This window comes from Barbatula barbatula (assembly GCF_947034865.1).
Source record: "Barbatula barbatula genome assembly, chromosome: 4".
In the NCBI taxonomy this organism is placed as follows: Eukaryota; Metazoa; Chordata; class Actinopteri; order Cypriniformes; family Nemacheilidae; genus Barbatula; species Barbatula barbatula.
In genome coordinates this window covers 3,139,748-3,157,695 of record NC_136768.1, presented here as the reverse complement: position 1 = coordinate 3,157,695, position 17,948 = coordinate 3,139,748, and the positions used below count along the sequence as shown (strand labels likewise).

Below are 17,948 nucleotides of genomic sequence, written 5' to 3'. Positions count from 1 at the left end.
ACTTCGTCTTTCTTAATTTAGTTTGGCCATGGAATTTGAGGTAGGGTGCAGACTTATAAGGAGGCGATGCCAAGGTTTGGTAAATAGTCGAAGCAGATCTCTTTGTGAGGCACCCAGTGTTCCAGAATTTGCTTGTAAGTCCGTTTTGTTTTTTTAGTCTCGGGTTGGGTGCATTGACTCTTTTACTGCTCTTTTATCTTTTTGATGATTTTAAAAGGGTCATTTCTGTTTCAAGATATTACTTTGTCTTTTGTCATGTTATTTTGTGTTAATTGATTTGTAGTATGTTGGTTTTGTCGCATGGCGGAGTTGTGTTCTGTTTAATCTGACGGACATCAAGTGTTAGGTTGCTCTATATCTGTTTTGCTAGCTAAACAGATATGTTTTGTGAATGACAGTGAACAGAATTTTGACTAATGGCTTTATCCTGGTCCGTTACAGAAACAATGTAAATATTGATGAATTTTAAGAAATTGTGGTGCTAAGTGAATGATAACTTATACCAATGATACAAATAATAAATTTAGTTTATCAGACAAATTGTATGTCTTCTCCAAGCGGTCAATAATGGGTACAAATCTTGAATAAGCCGAGCCATATTTAAAGACCACAATACCATTAGAGATTCTTTCAACTTGGGCCAGAAGTTGATCACCAAGTGACAACCCAAAATACCTTAGCAACACGGCAGCCACAACGCTAACATACTCAGAACATCACATCTGTGCCAACTAGAACCTTTGAATTACTCCAGCTGCTTCTGCACGGGCAAGCGCCCCTTGCATTGTCCTTAAAAAACTGCAAAGACGTGTTGTGTTTTCTTACACTTTAAAAATTACATGTGGATTTAACGATTGTGTTTTACTCTGCAGGGAGTTAAGCCTGGCAGCTTTGACAAGGTTGCCATTCCAGAGGTGAAAGAGATCATCGAGGGATGTATTCGGCAAAACAAAGATGAAAGGTGAGGTGGTGCCTAGTGCACGCACTCACACACTCTCACATCTACGGGCCATTCGTAGAACTCATTCATCTGGTCATACCTCAGTTCTTGGAGGCAGTCGGTATGCAGCTGCACTCAGAGGCATTGAACTCGTGCTGATGTGAGGGTCTATCAGGGGCTACGGTGGCTGGTCCGCTGTGGGAAATGTGCACAGTAGCAGCAGATAAGATTATTTCGCACAGTGTTTTGGAACCATTCCAGTAACCGGCACTTAATGAAACGGCTGTAATCTCACTTGACTGGCAGCAAAATCTCTGTCTTTATATAATCAACTTCATTCTTGCAGCGCTGGGAAAACAGAAGTCTTTGCCAAATGTTTTTTGTGCAAAGTTCTTTGAGAATCCCTAAACGATTATTCCTACACGCCAAGGTCTAAACCCCTCAAGGTTCTGCAAAATTTCCATTTTAACTAATAGTCTTTTTAATACTGACCTTGCAACACTTATTTTAAGACAGAATGTGGGGAAAACCTGTATATTAATTAATCGTGTTGTCAGCCCTTCATGCGTATCGCTTATAATAATAACAATACATTTTTATGTTGCGCCATTAAAGTTGCTTTCTCAAAGCGCTTCACTGAAGACATCACACAATGACAACACTTTGTAAAACATCACAACCAAAACAAATAATCAAGTCAAAGCAATCCTAAAATAAAATGTTTTAAGAAGAGATTAAAAAGTCCTGTGTATGCTTGGACACATAAAAAACGTTAATGGAAAATGTCAAACGGAATGTCAACAGCAAGATGAGAAGACGTCTGATGTGCCACTGATGAAGCACTGGAAAAGCTGATGTCTAGTTAAGATCTCTAGTCTTGTTTGGTAAAACTGCTTTTCTTCCCTGACAGATATGCTATCAAGGATCTTTTGAACCATGCCTTCTTCCAGGAGGAGACAGGTGTACGAGTTGAGCTGGCCGAGGAGGACGACGGTGAGGTGATCGCCATCAAGCTCTGGCTGCGCATTGAAGACGTCAAGAAACTAAAAGGCAAATACAAAGAAAACGAAGCCATTGAGTTCTCCTTCGACCTCAGCAAGGATGTTCCAGAAGATGTGGCTCAGGAAATGGTGCGTTGATTTTATGAGCTGCAGGTTGAGCACATCTGCGTCTTTTATTTCTTTACCTTTGTTAACGAAGTCACTTCACAGGTTGAGTCGGGCTACGTTTGCGAAGGCGACCACAAAACCATGGCCAAGGCCATCAGAGATCGCGTGGCCTTGATCAACCGCAAGCGAGAGCAACGACAGCAAGTACGAGCCGAGCAAGAGAAACGCAAACAGGAGGAAGAGCAGAAGCAGATTTCCAGCGAGTCTTTGAAGAACACACCTGGCTCTCAGGGTACTCCGAGTCAGTGCGGATCCCAGCCTCCCACTCCAGGTCTTCTTCAACCTGATTGCGAGGAACTTGAGGCAGAACAGCAGCTTCAGTACTCACAAATTGGAATGACCTGTAAGTGTAATCCCAAACTCATCGACCCATCAGTCTTTTCCTGCTTAGTTCTAAGCCTTGTCTCTTTTCCAAGCTGCTGATGGGACGCTTGACAGTGGTCAGGGTTCATCTGTGTTCTCAGAAGCTCACCTGAGCCAGGTCAACATGTCGTATGGTTCTCCTGCAACGTCCCAACAACCCAACAACTCGGTGCCCGGACAGAGTGCCTTTCCCCCCGTCTCTCAGGCTCCCCAGCAGCACACCCCGTACCCCCAGCAGGCCATGGTAAGTCATCTCAACAGACGTATGTTCATTATAAAGAAACGTAAATATTCACACACCACTCCACTTTTGGCGGCTTTACACCTACTAGCATATTCCTGAAAAAATAATTTACAACTTCCCAGAAACAGCTTTACTGCCAAAACCATGATCAGTGCACGGAAGATTCAACACCACAAATCTGTTAAAGCGCAGAAAGCAGCTGCATTTCTATTCTCTGTGGACTGAAGATAGGTTAAAATGTGATTTGTATAGTAATTACATTTACGCTCTTGGCAGATATTTTAATCCAATGTTACTGACAGTGCAAAAGCATTTTTCTCCGTTTTTTACTTGCGTGTTCCCTAAGATTCAAACCAATGACCGTGATGTTACTAGCACCATGCTACTCCTGCTGAGCTACAGAAATAGTCTTTGCACCGTTTAACAAAGTCAAGAACACTATAAAACAGAACCTCACCTTCCTTTCAAGTATGCAACCAAAAAATAGAAGTAGTTATCGAAGACACAGTCTTGCAGCAAAACAATGTTGTTTTTGACATTGTTAAAAATCAACAAATGCGTTGCTATGTGCACGAGTTCATTTGAGAACAGAGTTTTGGCAGCTGCCCTCTGGGAGCAGAATGATCAGATAATTGACTAATCTAGTCTGTCTTTAGTTGTGTAATGTGCGTATTATGACATCGACAACACAACATGAAGTTGCAGGTCGTTCATTTGCACAACAATAGAATATCATTTTAATTCATGTAGTAAATATATGTTTATCCCATCATGGTACTTCCTGTGCACAGGTTAGACGCTGATGAAACACTGTTGTATTCAATAGATTTTACATACAATAGTCATTATATTGTAACATACTGTATGAATGTGGACCGAATGAAAGAATGTGGACTGAATTGATGTTTGACTTTTGAATTGTTGTGGTTGCATGAATTGTCTTTTATATGAAACCGAATGTCGTTTTTTACGAGACACTAAATGAATGATGCATGAGAAAAGGAAATCAAAGCCATAACCACTACACACTAAACGGGTTTGATTCTTTTCAAACATCCTGATCTCTTTGTTCATTCTGGTTTTCTCTCTCGACTGTCGAGTATATTCCAGATTCCCACACGCCTTGAGCTGTTGCTTCCTCGTCATCTTATTTGCATTTTACTTTTTATTATTTTTTAAGACAGTGCCAGTACTGTAGCAGTGTATCATGCTGTGCAGACTGGCAGGCCTTCATCACTTTCTGTTTCTCTTGAGTCTTTCTCCCATGCATTTCTGACTCATTCATTTTAAATTAGTTTGCATTGGTTTGTCTTTTTGCATTTTTCAAGTGCATTGAATGACTTCAGGGACAAATACAAATTCACTCTAGTTATTTCCTTAAAATAATTTTCTAGTTAAACTCAAACAAGGCTTTATAAAAACCTGGTTTAATGATGCGTGAGAAGGTAAAACTCAGATGATTCCTCAAGTCTGCACAGCACTGATATTTTTTATTATCATTTGTTTTCTTATACCATGTGATATTTGTTGTCATATTTGATCTTTTATGTTCATATTTTGTTATAAAACATCTCAGTGTGATGCTTTTATGGACTTTCCTAACCTCAGCTGTGTTATTTATCTGTTTTAGATTGTTAGTGCTGTTGGAGTCTGACAATGACATTAGATTTGATCTCAGTAGCGTCATTGCAGTCACCTATACCCATTGTCTGGAAATTAACACAGTTTCTTTGTAACATGTTACCTGATCTCAAATCAGGTTTGATGAGCAATGCTTTATGCTGCCACTGTGATTCATCAGTTTTTGGTATTGTATTACATGCAGTCTTATCATAGCATAAATAGTTATGTTACCTGATAAAGTATTGTCACCCATAGCTCATCAATTCAACCATATGTATTGTTTTCATCTGACTTAACAATAGATTTTATGGTAGATTATATCAACATTTGATCTTTGTAGTTCAGTTTCTGTGTGCCTTTTTGTGCTCGAAACCTCAGACTTTATTATTATAATTTTTATTCTATATGTTAGTATTTGTCTTGTATTGTTTTTCGTATAGTAAGCTTTTTTTTTAGCTTCTGTGTAATTTATGTTCCTTTGAGGTTAATAGTCGATTCCCCTCTTTGCCTCCAGCCTCCTCCACCTCTCCCACGTCGTCGTAGCATGTCTGTTTGCGTGCCGTGCTTTTCTACCACCTCTCTGTTGTGCCCTCCCAAGCCACCTTCCACACCTCCTCCAGTCGCATCAGCCCCGCTCTCACCCCGACTGGGGAGGCCAGACGGGGAGACGTTCGCGGACAGACTGTCCAAAGCCCTGGAGAGCGTCCTGCCCCTTCACTCGGCCCCAACCCGCCGCCGCCGCGCCAGTCTCCCAGCAATCTTTGCCAGTCCTGTATGTTAGTGTTTCCCAGTGAACCAGGATTCCCCTGCTGAACATGATCTAGGGTATAAACCAGGCATCTTTAAAGAACATTTTTAAAGTGCTATGAACAGTTTGGAAGGTGCCATGTACTTACTGAATTGTGGCCAGAAATACTTTTAGAATTGAAATCCCACAGGTGTTTCCTAATGTGCTTTAAGTCATTCCCTTAGAAATTATAGTTTTAAGCTAGGAAATGCAATTTCACATATTAGCTGTTGTGTAACACAACATGAGTATAAGTAGATTTATCTTCTTGTGAGTCAAAGGTTCAGGTTGAAACAAACAACCATTATGCTAATGCTATGGTGTGTCACAAATCTTGAGAATAGAAGAGCTAAACACAGTCCTGATGGAATGAAGACATACATATACATACATTAAAACCTCTTTTGGATACCTTTGTTACCCTGGTTCATTCTGCTGGAGCCCTGTGTTCACATTAAATACAGATTTAAAAGAACAACAGTCGAGTAAAAATGTTTCTTAGGCCCTTCAGCCTGTGACTCATCTGTATTTAATCGTTAATCTGTCCCTTTCATGTTTTTTCATTTCTTTTTGTTAAACATTGAGCATATTTTAAGCATCTTTTGACTTATTCTTTTGTCGTTGAGGCAGTTTTACTGTTGGGATGAATATTGTCTGTTTTTCACTTGTTATCTCATTGCATCTTTTTCTCTTTCTGTTTTTTCTTGCTTTGTGAACTTGTGCTGTTTCCTTTGCCTCACAAAGATGCTATATGTTATTGTCACTGCAGCCGCAGTCAGTGAGTCAGCCCTACGGTGGAGGAGGCTCAGGTCTGGTTGAGCCCCCTCACTTTTTCCCCACCATCCCTGAGCGGCCCGTGTCGTTCTCGCCTCCGCCGTCTTGCCCACCCAAAGGTTTCAACGTGCAGCGTCGCAAGAGCACCTCCATCCTGGAGGCCCACACGCGACACTTCCAGCCTGCCTACCACCGTAGCTACGGCAGCAGCTTGCACCCGTTTTCCGGCATGGAGGCCATGGGTACTGGCATTGAACCTTCTCTGTTTGTGATGCAAGGAATGGGGGCTCAAAGGCTGGCCGAGCCACTGCACCTGCCACCCCCTTCAGAATCCAGCTACGGATACAAGGACGTTAGAGCCGAACAAGAGAACGTCGTCCGGAGGTTGAGTCTTAACCAGGCTGCGTTAATGGATCACTTGGAAGCCATGTCGTACGGTGGCTACCCGATGACGGCTCATCCGTTGAGCCACATCACTTTCCATCAGCAGATGCAGGCGGCGGTTGCTGCCGCCAGCTTGGCCTACGAGGCTCCGCCTCAACCTGGGACAGCTTACCTGCACCCTCACGTCCAAAGCCACATGCGTTTGACCCAGAGCCCAGTCCTAAAACTGCCTCCCATGAACGTGTCAAGCTCTTTGTCTGTGGGACAGCCTACTGGGGCAATTGGTGCTGGTGATCCTGGCTATCAACCTCACACGTTTCCTCATTCAGCTCCACCTGTGTTGGCACATACTGCCGAACCCTTTGAATTCCACATGCACAACCTTCAGACAGACCCCGCCATGCTGGCCTCCAGAATCTACCGAGCCCGCCGCGGCTCCATGGACCTTAACCTTGAGGAAGCGGCTAGCAACGTGGGCATGTGCGGTCGCCTGCAGCCTGTCACTGAAGAACTGTACAGCTATGTCAGCCCAGAACTGCCTCTCCCCCCTGGTAACCTGCTTCTACACGGACCTAAAGATCATAGCCCCGAGCCATCAAGCGACTCAATGACCTCCTCTGATGCTGGTGAGTTCCTATCACCTCCCCCTCGTCCATTGTACCAAGGTCAAGAGTCGTCCGCCGCTCAGTCTATTCCTCAGACTTTGTATTACAAAACGGAAGGAGGGAGCAACATCAGTGACGGACACCCACCCAGTCAGCCGACGTTTCTGTTCGTCCCAGCCTCCGAATCGTCTGGTATCCCGTCCTTGCACATCAGTGCCTGGGGCCGACAAACCACCCTTCAACCGGACCTTGCATACCACGAGGCTGCCCTGTCTCATCTGGGCGCAACCTTGGTACCTAAAATTACTCGTTCCCGTACGCCTTTCCCTAGCAATCCCTGTCTTTTTCTCAGTTACCCGAATTTTGTCCCGTGGTTGTGGTTTTAACCCTCTCCAGCCATATTGTAGGGCTATGAAGTGTGTTCAGGAGGTATACTGAGCTGTATATGCATAAACCTGCTTTTTAAATCCCCTTCAATTTATTGTCATTTTATTTCCAAAGATTTTTATTTTAGGTGTGTTTTGTAAGTATTATTTTGTGTGTATGTTCATATAGTGCTGTACTGTATATGGTACCTGTGTGTTTGTGCAGATATGACGTATAACTTTATATCTGAACATTGCATACAAATCTGAAGTCATGGTTGCCTCTTACCAATAGTTTTATGCACGTTGACCAAAATGTAACAGTTTTTGTGTTTGTAATATCAGATTTTTAAAAGATGCTTGTTTTGTTTGTAGAATGAGGCTTGATGAAACTGATTTGTATGACCAAATACACAAGACATACTACACAAAGGGGGTTTAGACAGTTTGCTTGCCTCTTTATGTTGGGTTCTCTAATCCTGCTCTTAAAAATTAGTTTTTTTGTTGTTGAATTTTACTACCTGCTTTATTAGATTTGCTACATTATAGATGGCTGGAAATGGTTAAAACGGTTCTTAGTGATTTTCATCATTTCAATTTTGTCTTTGTGATGGACAAGTTGAGATACAGCCTAATGTATCGACTCATTTTTTTGGTTAAGAAGTCAACTTTTAACCCTTAGAAGGCTGGCATTATGTATCAATGTCATTCCGCAGATCCATTCTGTACTCCATCTTTTCCCAACTTCTCTTTTTATCTTTTTACACCATTGTTATTTGAATTTCATTATTTCCCGCTGCTTTCTAAGCTTCTTACTAATAATGAGTAGATTATTTGATATAATGTCAAGGTAAGGTGATCTACGTCTGGAGCAACTATACTTGTCTGTATCATAGAGAAGTTGAAAGACAAGTATAAGGGTCAAATCCAGCAGTGTGTTTTTAGGAAACACTTCCTCGGTTAAACAAACTACAGCACACGCATGGCACTTCCCTGGGTTCTGGTATAACCTTCACCTAAGCTACAGAGTACATGTAGAGTCACGTGCATGAAGCCTACTCACTCCCTGGCTAACACCCTGATGTTTGTTTGTCAGTTAATCGTGAGATGTGAATGGCATACACAAAAAGTGAACCATGAGTGATGTTACTCAGTGTTTACGCTTTGTGTATGAATAGTCAGTATTTTAAAGTTGTATAGTTTTGTTTATGATGGAGCCAAGATGAGGTTTTGACTTTCTTTTTTCATCTCTCCACCGCTCTCCACCACCACCATCCTCTCTCTCCCTCCTGCCTCTCTCTCTCTTTTTCCATATTTCTTCAATTCTCATAGCAGGTGCAGGTTCCCATTCCGCAGTCCACAAGTTCCATTTCTTTGGTTTCCTGCAGCACTCCATCGGCCGTCCCCGCTCCTCAGCAGGTAAGACTTCCTTCATCACATTGTCTCTTTCCCTTCACCATTGGCATAAATGGAGAGCCAAGGCAAACCAATCACTCCCCTTTTAAACACTTCAGACCTTTTTGAGTTTTGTTTTCGCTCTGGATTCTCTCCTGCGTATGAAAGCTGTGGACATCGAGGTGTCTTTCACTTACACGGTCTTGTATTTGTTTCTTATAGTATGGAGGTTACTACGTCCAAGCGCTCCCTTCGCAGGTAGAGAAAACACCCATTTCCTCTCTCTGCCTACTCTCTCTTTCTTACATTTACCTGAATTTTTGTTTCCTTTGCTGTTCTTTTTCATTTCATTACTATTTACAGAATTTGAAATGTTGCACAGTATTTAGCTGTTTGAATTGTGGAAGCTTTTATATGTGAGTATTACCAAATCTGGGTCTTTAAAACATTTGTCTTGACAGACTAATTTGAGAATGATTGTTTGAAACAAGTTTAGGTGTGTATTCTGTTTATTCATAAAGTTGATTATGGTGGTTTCAAGTGTTCTGTATTCAGTAAATAAGTTCGACTCGTCTTTTAGTAGATGAAAGCAATTTGAAAAGTTGTCCCAAATTATTACATATATAAAGTCTTGTGGCGCTAAATTATTAAATTAAAGGAATATTCCCCAGAATATTCATTTGAGGTAAGTAGTTTGACATGACGGGGCACGTTTAAGAGAGATCAAGACACAATTTAGAGAGGAGAGAAAGCACATTCATGGAAAATGCATATGATGCATTAAAATACAGGTTTTCTATAGGCTTATGTTTTTCTTCAGAGTCTCCCAGCATTGCAGTATTATTAAAAGAGTAAAATAATGAAGATTCGTGCCTGGCTCTTCTGTTTTCCATTTAGGCTCCTGTATTGCAGCAGGTTTCTCTTGGACCAGCTCCCCAACCTGGTGTGTCTGTACCCCAGCAAGCTCCCCAACAGCCTCCCAGCACCGTGGTTCAAACCGGCTCCCAGACGCAGGTGCAGACCGGCTCCCAGACGCAGGTAACACACACATCAAGTTCCTACTTTCTGTTTCTTTTTTTTCCCGCACAGATGGTGAAAGCCATTTCATTTTGAATTGATATATACCAAAGTCTCTTCCTCAGTGGAAGTTTTTGTTTCCATTTTAATTTTTACTCTCTATTTTTAACCTTTTTGTATCTGAGACTCTGTGGCATTCTTTCTCAGATGAGCTTGTGTGCTGTGTTTTCAAAGCATGCTGTTTGTGTATGTTGCATGGATGTTATTTGGATGTTGTTTGAAGATGAGTCCGCCTTGTTTAATGCTATGATGTTTCGTCCCAAAAACCTGTTTGTCCTGGAAGCCCAGATCACATTGTGACTATTGTGTTGTATTCCACCACAAAGAAGCCTGTACACATGGGTTGATCTCAAAAGTCCATTTTTGAAATAAATAAATAGTTTAATGTATTGTGCTGTAACATTTTGATTTTGATAGCGACAGCTTTTATGCACTTAGAAAGAAGCCCCTGCTAAGTTAATCTCATAACTGTTTGGCTAACGATGTTTGTTTTGCTTGCGTTCGATGTAATCCTCAATCCACCCCAAGGCATGCCGTCTGTTGTTTTTGCTGTGGTTTATTGAGACACCGCTCCTCTCACACATAATCAGGCCTTGCGGTTCCCATCACCGAATGGTCACAGCACAACCCCAGAAAACAAAATTCACCGCTCGTCCTCCATCTGCCCAGCCATCAATCTGATCGTACTGCCCCTCTGCTACCTCCCCTAGCTTTGCAACAATGCTCCCTGCGTGCCGACCTCAGTGCCCTCATTGCTGCTTCCAGTAACTGCGGTTCAGCGGTCCCTGCCGCAGCCGGCACCAAAGTCCTCAGCAGCGCAACAACCTGTAGTGCCAACCATCATTGTGGCCACAGTCCCCACCCCTGCCGAACATCCATGTTTGCCAGCAGACACCCAATTCCAGGTACCTGGAACTGACTTCTGCCAGCCCCCGACTAGCTCTCAGCGCATTAGTATATACAGTGTGGATTTAAGCTGTTTACTGTCATTGTACAGGTACAATGAGATTATTTCTAGTGGTAATGCTGCGTTTGTCTTTTGCTACAGTCATCTAATGAACTTTCGGTCTTTGTCGATCTGTCTGGGAAGCTGAAATGAAATGATGAGGTTGATTTGTTAGTCTTTTCCTGCAGCATTGTATTTATTGTTATTCTATCTTGGGTTTTTTATGTGTTTATTTCCTTCGCTTTACAAAGAGTCAGCCTGGTTTGTGCCTTTATCTATTCTAATTATTTTTTCTCGTCTAAGACTCCTCACACCATCGCTCAGACTTTGACACCAGAGCTGTTACAACTTCAAGCTCCTGCGGTGGATAGGTAAGGTCCACCAGTTACCAGATTCACAATATGTAATTGTTTATTAATAAAACAATCACAATTTTATATATATTGCAAGCACATCAAAACAGTGGATACTCTTGGGTGATATTTATGTTTTTTATCCTTTCAGTTATCACTCTGACGTGGCATCTGGGCTCAGTGATGGTAATGAGGGCATAACGGGCGGCAGGCACGAGGGTCGTTCAGCAAAACGACACCAGCGCAGATCAGTGCGCAGTAATTCGCGCCACGACAAGACCTCTAAAGCCAAGCTCAATGTCCTTAACGTACGTCTATTACATTTTGGAAATATTTTCTGAGGATTTTTGATAGTGGTGAGGAGTAACAGTGGGAAAAACATCTCCTTCTTGTTTCAGATCTCCAGCATGGGTGACAGAGTTGCAGAATGTCAGCTGGAAACACACAACAGAAAAATGGTGACGTTTAAGTTTGATTTGGATGGAGATAACCCAGTGGAAATTGCACAGATAATGGTAACTTTAAACACCACCTGCATGTTTTCAGATATGCCCAATGAACTTGAACTATTTATACACAATGTGACAGAATCAAGACTGAATCAAACATTTTCTGTTGCTATTTCAAGCATTTTCCTCCTTTTTGTTTTAGGTTCAGAGCGAATTTATTCTAGAAAGTGAGCGTGAGTCCTTCATCGAGCAGATCCGGGAGGTCATAGAGACAGCAGATGAGAAAGGTGTAGAGCGAGAACGCTGCCAGGTAAGCTATGCTCAATAGCATCGTAGTGTGAGAAGGCATGAAATTGTTTGCATTGTAGACCATGTATGATGTATGAAAAATAAACTTTTTTAACAACATTGTCTGAACAACTTAAATGTTTCCATACAGGCGGTCAATGATCATGAGCAAAATCTGCCCACCACCTCTGCACCCCTTGAACAAGGCAAAGTTTATGATCTTGGCATGTAAAACAGATTAATGTCCCATGCTGATATTATGTCAGGACTGAGGTCTCGCCTTCACTTGTTCTTTCAGGCATACCGCCTTGTTCAGCTGCCCTGGTGGTCCATTCAGCAGGCCGCAGGTTTATTGTTAGTCCAGTGCCCGAATCCAGGCTGAAAGACAAGTTCTTCAGTTCACCCCAACCCGCTGTCCCTGTGGGTCAAGAGTCTTCATCCTGTGAGTGTAAATCAAGAGATAAGACAATCAAGATTGTGGGTTTAAGTTTGTCTGTTGGACATTTAATGCAATTGTATCCTAATCCGGTATTTTTTCTCATCTGCTTCGACCACAGTGCAAGGTCTTGGGCTTTCAATGTCTGCGTCCGCAGTCAGTCTGCAACAAGCGTTTTCGGAGATGCGCCAGGGCCAGTTTGACCCCGGTCCCAGCACTGCACCACCAATACTCCACGCCTCAATGCCCCCTCTAGTGCCCCCTGTAACACCTTTGCCCTCTGTCACTGTCCCGGTGGTCTCTACCCCACTAGCCCCGGTGTCTGAAGTAACTTCTTCGGCATCTCTACCCACTGTGTCAACAAACCCTCCGGGGTCAACATCACCACCTCCTACCCTTCAGCAGACGCCAACCTCTGCCATGACCTCCACACCCACTCATCCACTGCCCATGTCTCAGCCCCCTCTGCCTCCTAGTCAGCCATCTATACCTACTGACAGTGTTATTACATCCCCCTCATCTCTGCCTGTGCCAGGTCAGCCCAGCACCATGCCCGCCTCTACACCGTTCCCACAGACAACAGTTCCTCTGCTTGCGCCGGCCAGCATGGTCGCATCGCTCTCTAATCCAATGGCTCCTGTAAATGTAGTGGGTTCTGTTTCAGGCGGCAGTGCCGAACAGCCGTTCATCCCCTCCACGACTGCTCAACTCACGCCAACTGTAGTTCCCACCACGGCTTTTGAAACATCCCAGCTCGCACCTTCCACCATCCCCACCACGGTAATTCCCTCCACAGCCGCCCAGCCGCAGGTACCCACCCTCCAACCTGTCAACACGAACATACCGCTCGTACAGCCCACGACGGTGCACAACCAACCTCAAACCTCCACGGTGCCCAACCAGAGCCTTACTCATTGCGTGGATTGCGACAGCGACCCGCAGGGAAAAGGCGTTGATGACATCCAAGCTCTGGATAAGAAACTACGCTCTCTCTTTATGGACCTGGGGTCTGGTCCGTCATCCGCCCAGTCCGATACCACCTCTGACCCCATTGCAACCCCAAATGTCCCCGGCACCTCCTCCCCAACCACATGCGCCACTCCTAGTGGTACACCCCTCCCCCCGTCTAGTTTACCCCTGAGCACCTCCGGTCATCAAACTGGCTCCCCGATGACCGTCACGGGTAATGGATCCACCCCTGTCGGCTACAGTCAGACAACACCATCCAAAGCTCCGTTGTCAAGGTTACCGGTGAGCGATGGGTGATTTAATGGTTGAAGAGTTTGACTGAAAATTTTTCAGATTTCACTCAAGACCGAAAGAAAATACTATCATGATATTTTACTATTTATAATAAATATTATACAGTACAAACAGTTAAGGTTAACAGTAACTTAATGCAAACACTTTTCTTGTTTTTATTATCAACTTGACTCTCTCAACTACTAACAATATAAAAACGTGTTATGGTCTGTTTTAATCACATTTTATGCATGGCAGAATTTCATAAGTGGCGAAATGCATGAGAATATAAGCGTGCGTCTGTAGCATGTGATTCAACTGACTTTGTAATTATTAACAAAAGGCAGATAACATTTTGGGGACAGCTCAACCTCTCAAACATGAGTCTTTGGCTCTTGTATGCTGCATGTAGCTTGTGTTGCTTTCTCAGAGTTACGTATCTGCCAGCACTTGTTCGTCCCTTGTTTAGTTTCTCTTCCGTCTTCATTCATTAGGTGTTGCCTGTCGGCCCCGATCAGGCTGGCACGCCGCCATCAGAGCACCTACCACCCTTCCCAGGACCTTGTTTAATTCAGGTGCCTTTTATTGCTTTCTCTCTCTATCACGCTGTGCTTTTTTGTTTGGATATCGTTTCCTGCTAAACACAGAGCATGAGAAACTAGTGTTGCTTTCCAGTGAGGTCAGATAGGAGCATTACCTTTGACTCTTACTAACTCGCTGCTCTATCTTTTTCTACTTGGATAAATGGATTCTGTCAAACCATGAGCTCACATACAGTAATGCATATTAGTGTTACGAAACCCTCTTACTTATTTTTGTTAATAGTAAGTTATGCATATTTTATATTATATTGCAGAAGGGAAGATGTCACGTTCTGCCCAAGGCGATTCTAGCTAAATTTTGCGTATTTTTGTAGATTCAGAGCAATATCTTTCATCTGCCTCTAAAAGAAGGAATTAGTGTAAAAGGTCTTGGCGCATAGCCGAGCCATACAAAACGTTTCAGGCGACCAATTAGAATACAAATTTGAGCTGTAGCATGACAGGAAACCTTAACTTGGATTAAAAGCATTTAGCCCTTCCAGGCAATGGTCATCTGACTTTTTACTTACTGTAAGAGACCGTCTCATGCTGGATTTAATTAGATGCACTGTCCCCCGATGGATTTGCGCGCACTTGCCGTAAGCAATAAGCGTTTTGTTTGACTTTTTAACTGGACTTGACTAATTGGTGAAATGGATTGTTTAGTCTCAGCAGCCCTTGGAGGATCTGGATGCCCAGCTGAGACGGGCTCTGAGTCCAGAGACCGTCCCAATCAGCAGCGCCACGCATCAGGTACAAGCACACTAGCGGGGCTGACCTAAAAATACGCCAGAGCTGTCTGCTTTTGTTTAGTTCACTGAACGGTTCAACAGAGATTTTCCATACACACAGGGCAGATTAAAAAATGTCTCTCAGATCTCCAGCAATTTTTAAAGAGAGGATTAGCTACTTTGACATCAGTTGGGGCGTCTTTTAGAGTTCTTGGAATTCATCAGTCAAAACTGAGAAATCCTGTAAATTATATTCAGTTGCGTACTGGTTTAAGATACTTGGGTCTTGCATGTTAGGTTTTACACACTTTTTTGATAATAAATGTCATGTAGACTGTGTCTACATATGTTTGTATTTTAATTCCACTCGTCTTTGTTTTGCTTTGTAGTGCTCCGTCACCGGGATGCCACCTGGAGGACAGCCAGGTGTGTGCTGCCAGTTTCACAGATTAAACCTTGAAATGGACATTTACCCTACAACATTTGCAAAAACACAATCCTGTTTATACTGCGAATGATTTATTGGTGCATGGTATTCCGTAGAGGAAAATCTTTTAATTTTTCATCAAAATATGATAAACTTTTTCTTTTCAAATGATCCACCTTTTTACCCTGAGGTTAATGTTGACCGATAGCTGTTTTGCATTCCTTTATGATGAAAAGTGACTCAAAAAAAATCGTTCACCCAAATATGATAATTTTGTCATCATTTGCTCATCATCCAGTTGTTACAAACCTGTATCGATTTCTTTGTTGTGCTGAACACAAACGAAGATATCATAATGAAAGTTTGCGTCCATGTTGCTCTTTCAGTTCCGTTTTCCTTGGATGGAGAGCCAGCAGCTGGAGGCTACAAACTGGGACGATTCCAGGTACCTCAAATGATTTAGCATGACAAGTTCATTAGCAACAGGAAGTTTAAACCATGTGGCACTGATTCACTCTTTCTATCTGTTATTCAGGTGTCAGTAGCTCCTGATGAGAGTTCCACGCCGCCTCCCACCTTCTACCACGACTCATCTACCACATCATCATCTTCCACCTCATCGTCCTCCTCCATCCTCTCAAGCCCTGAGCACACTCTGCACCGGACCTCCTCTCCCCTCAGAAACAATGCAACAGACAGGATAGATCGGCTCTCTGCTTTCTCCGAACGGAACGCCGTCTCACCCAAGCCCACCACCATCGGACGTTTTCAAGTCACTACTGAGGCGGACACCAAAGTGGGTTGTTTCTCCATGAACAGGGCCCAGGACGAGACGTCTGCTGCTAGCCGCCAGACCCCTGAACCCCAACCGGAACCTCACACCCATCCAGCCTTAGGGAACGGTCCAGCCCAGAGTTCCGGGCCTCTCAACAACTCCATCAGCCCCTACCTGAGCAGCGACAATGACTCAGAGTTCGAAGACGAGGACTTTAAGAGAGAAGTCAGCAGGCTGAGGGAGAAGTATGTTTTCACAATTGTGTTTTCCGATTTGATATAGATGATACATTGGTATTGAAGATCTCTTTGTTACCTTGTCAGGCACATGATTGAAAGCCAGGCCCTGTACGTCCGACAGAAAGCAGAGATTGACGCCCTGTTTGCACGTTTGGGAAAAGCTCCGCCCGGAATGATCAACCCACCTGTTGTGAATCCCGCCGGCCGTAGACGTCGTCCTACCAAGAGCAAAAACAGCAAATCCAGCCGCGGCAGCTTGCAGAGCAGCAAGAGTCCTGTACAACCAGGTATTCCCTCCCTCCGTTCTGCCTCCTGCTTGGGATCAGGGTAATTCTGTAAAATAGGTGCCTTTTAAAACGGACTTGTAAAACTGTCAACCCTATTACCTTTGTACGTTTCAGAAAAAGGCACCAATTTAACAGAATGACTGTGTCTGTGTGCATCTTCCGTCCTGGCTCTGATCAGCGCTTCTCTATGTGTGTGTGTTGTTTCAGCAGCCAGCACTTTATCAGCGCAGAGCGTTCCCTCTGTGTACCCGTCCCAGCAGGCGTTTCTGGCCCCTGGGGGGATGATAGATGGGGGCAGCAGCCCTCTGCTCCAGTCCTTCAAACCCTCCCCCTCTAATGAGAACCTGTGTTCCGCTTACACCAGCGACGCCACGCTCTCCGCGCCCAGTTTGTGCGTCACCTCGCAAGGTAAAATAAAGGCCGAACACGTCACAGTCCACCGCTTGACCCCATGCGTTCGCTGAATATAGGGATCTCGGTGCGTCTTTTGTTTCTTCCAAATTTGAGGAGACCACGAAATGATACAATTGAGAGAAATTGGATTTCATGTTAGTTGCATATGTTGCAGTGTTTATTTATTAGGAACGTTGTGGTCTTATTTCGGGGGATATCAGAGAGACACCATCTGAGACGGTGCATGTTTTGATATGGATGGAGCTGCAGGGCTGATGCTTATTCCTGTGTGTGGGGGGGGAGTGCTTTTCTCCCCTCCTCTTCTGCGCAGCTCAATGCTCTCCCACCCAGGGCCGCCACTCCCCCTCCTTCACCTCCTTCACTCTCTATCTGTTAGGAATTCATGGCTTACTGACCTCTGTTACCATTCTCACTGTGTATTTGTGTACACTCTGTTTTTCTCTCTCTCTTACTCCATCTCTTCTCTCTCTCTCTCTCTCTTTCTTGCTTGCCCTCTTTTCCCTCTTTTTGTACCACAGGCTGTTTAAAGTTTAGCTGTGGGTCGGAGAGAGTGACCTTCAAACCAGGTGGCAGGAGGACGCGTTTTCTGAGTACGCCCTGCTTGGCTCTTTGTGTGTAACGCCTTTTTCTTTTGTCTCCTTCGTACACTGTCATTTGATTGGTTCTTGATTTTGTCAGGCCTCTGATTGTCTGATTTTCAGGAATCTCAAAATGACACGTACATGTTGCTAGACACGTTTCAAACATCACATACAGTTAAGAACCCACCACAAACAGTTTTGCAACATGTCCCTCGACACCGGTGCTACTGTATGATCGGACTCAATGGTTTCCATTAGCAGTCAGAAGCAAAAAACACTTGCACCGTGTTCTCACGTTTTAATACCCCTCATGCAGTATAGTCACTACAAGATCACCTTCCTCCATTTACCCTCACTGCTTTCAAAACGCAGTACACTATTTCAAGGCTTTGAGAAAGACTTTAAGCTAGCTTGTTTAAATGCACTCCCATAATGCATTGTATCGGATGTCGAGTTACTGTAACACTGATTCT

The 17,948-nt window shown here is 43.7% G+C and overlaps 1 protein-coding gene across 5 annotated transcripts in view; it reads left to right on the top strand.

The window, feature by feature from the left end:
• wnk1b (WNK lysine deficient protein kinase 1b) overlaps nt 1-17,948 on the top strand; it is a 58,981-nt gene that overhangs the window by 34,607 nt on the left and 6,426 nt on the right. Inside the window, exons 6-27 of one of the 5 annotated variants that reach the window (XM_079455249.1) lie at nt 873-961; nt 1,851-2,070; nt 2,152-2,452; nt 2,526-2,716; nt 5,896-7,182; nt 8,587-8,673; nt 8,872-8,907; nt 9,547-9,687; nt 10,976-11,043; nt 11,177-11,333; nt 11,424-11,540; nt 11,677-11,784; nt 11,914-11,968; nt 12,061-12,204; nt 12,320-13,449; nt 13,935-14,015; nt 14,688-14,774; nt 15,142-15,178; nt 15,566-15,624; nt 15,715-16,199; nt 16,278-16,480; nt 16,688-16,888. In XM_079455249.1, coding sequence (XP_079311375.1) covers nt 873-961; nt 1,851-2,070; nt 2,152-2,452; nt 2,526-2,716; nt 5,896-7,182; nt 8,587-8,673; nt 8,872-8,907; nt 9,547-9,687; nt 10,976-11,043; nt 11,177-11,333; nt 11,424-11,540; nt 11,677-11,784; nt 11,914-11,968; nt 12,061-12,204; nt 12,320-13,449; nt 13,935-14,015; nt 14,688-14,774; nt 15,142-15,178; nt 15,566-15,624; nt 15,715-16,199; nt 16,278-16,480; nt 16,688-16,888 — 5,284 coding nt within the window. The remainder of the gene's footprint in view (nt 1-872; nt 962-1,850; nt 2,071-2,151; nt 2,453-2,525; nt 2,717-5,895; nt 7,183-8,586; nt 8,674-8,871; nt 8,908-9,546; nt 9,688-10,975; nt 11,044-11,176; nt 11,334-11,423; nt 11,541-11,676; nt 11,785-11,913; nt 11,969-12,060; nt 12,205-12,319; nt 13,450-13,934; nt 14,016-14,687; nt 14,775-15,141; nt 15,179-15,565; nt 15,625-15,714; nt 16,200-16,277; nt 16,481-16,687; nt 16,889-17,948) is intronic. The other 4 variants (XM_079455246.1, XM_079455245.1, XM_079455247.1 and 1 more) reach the window with 4 other exon arrangements.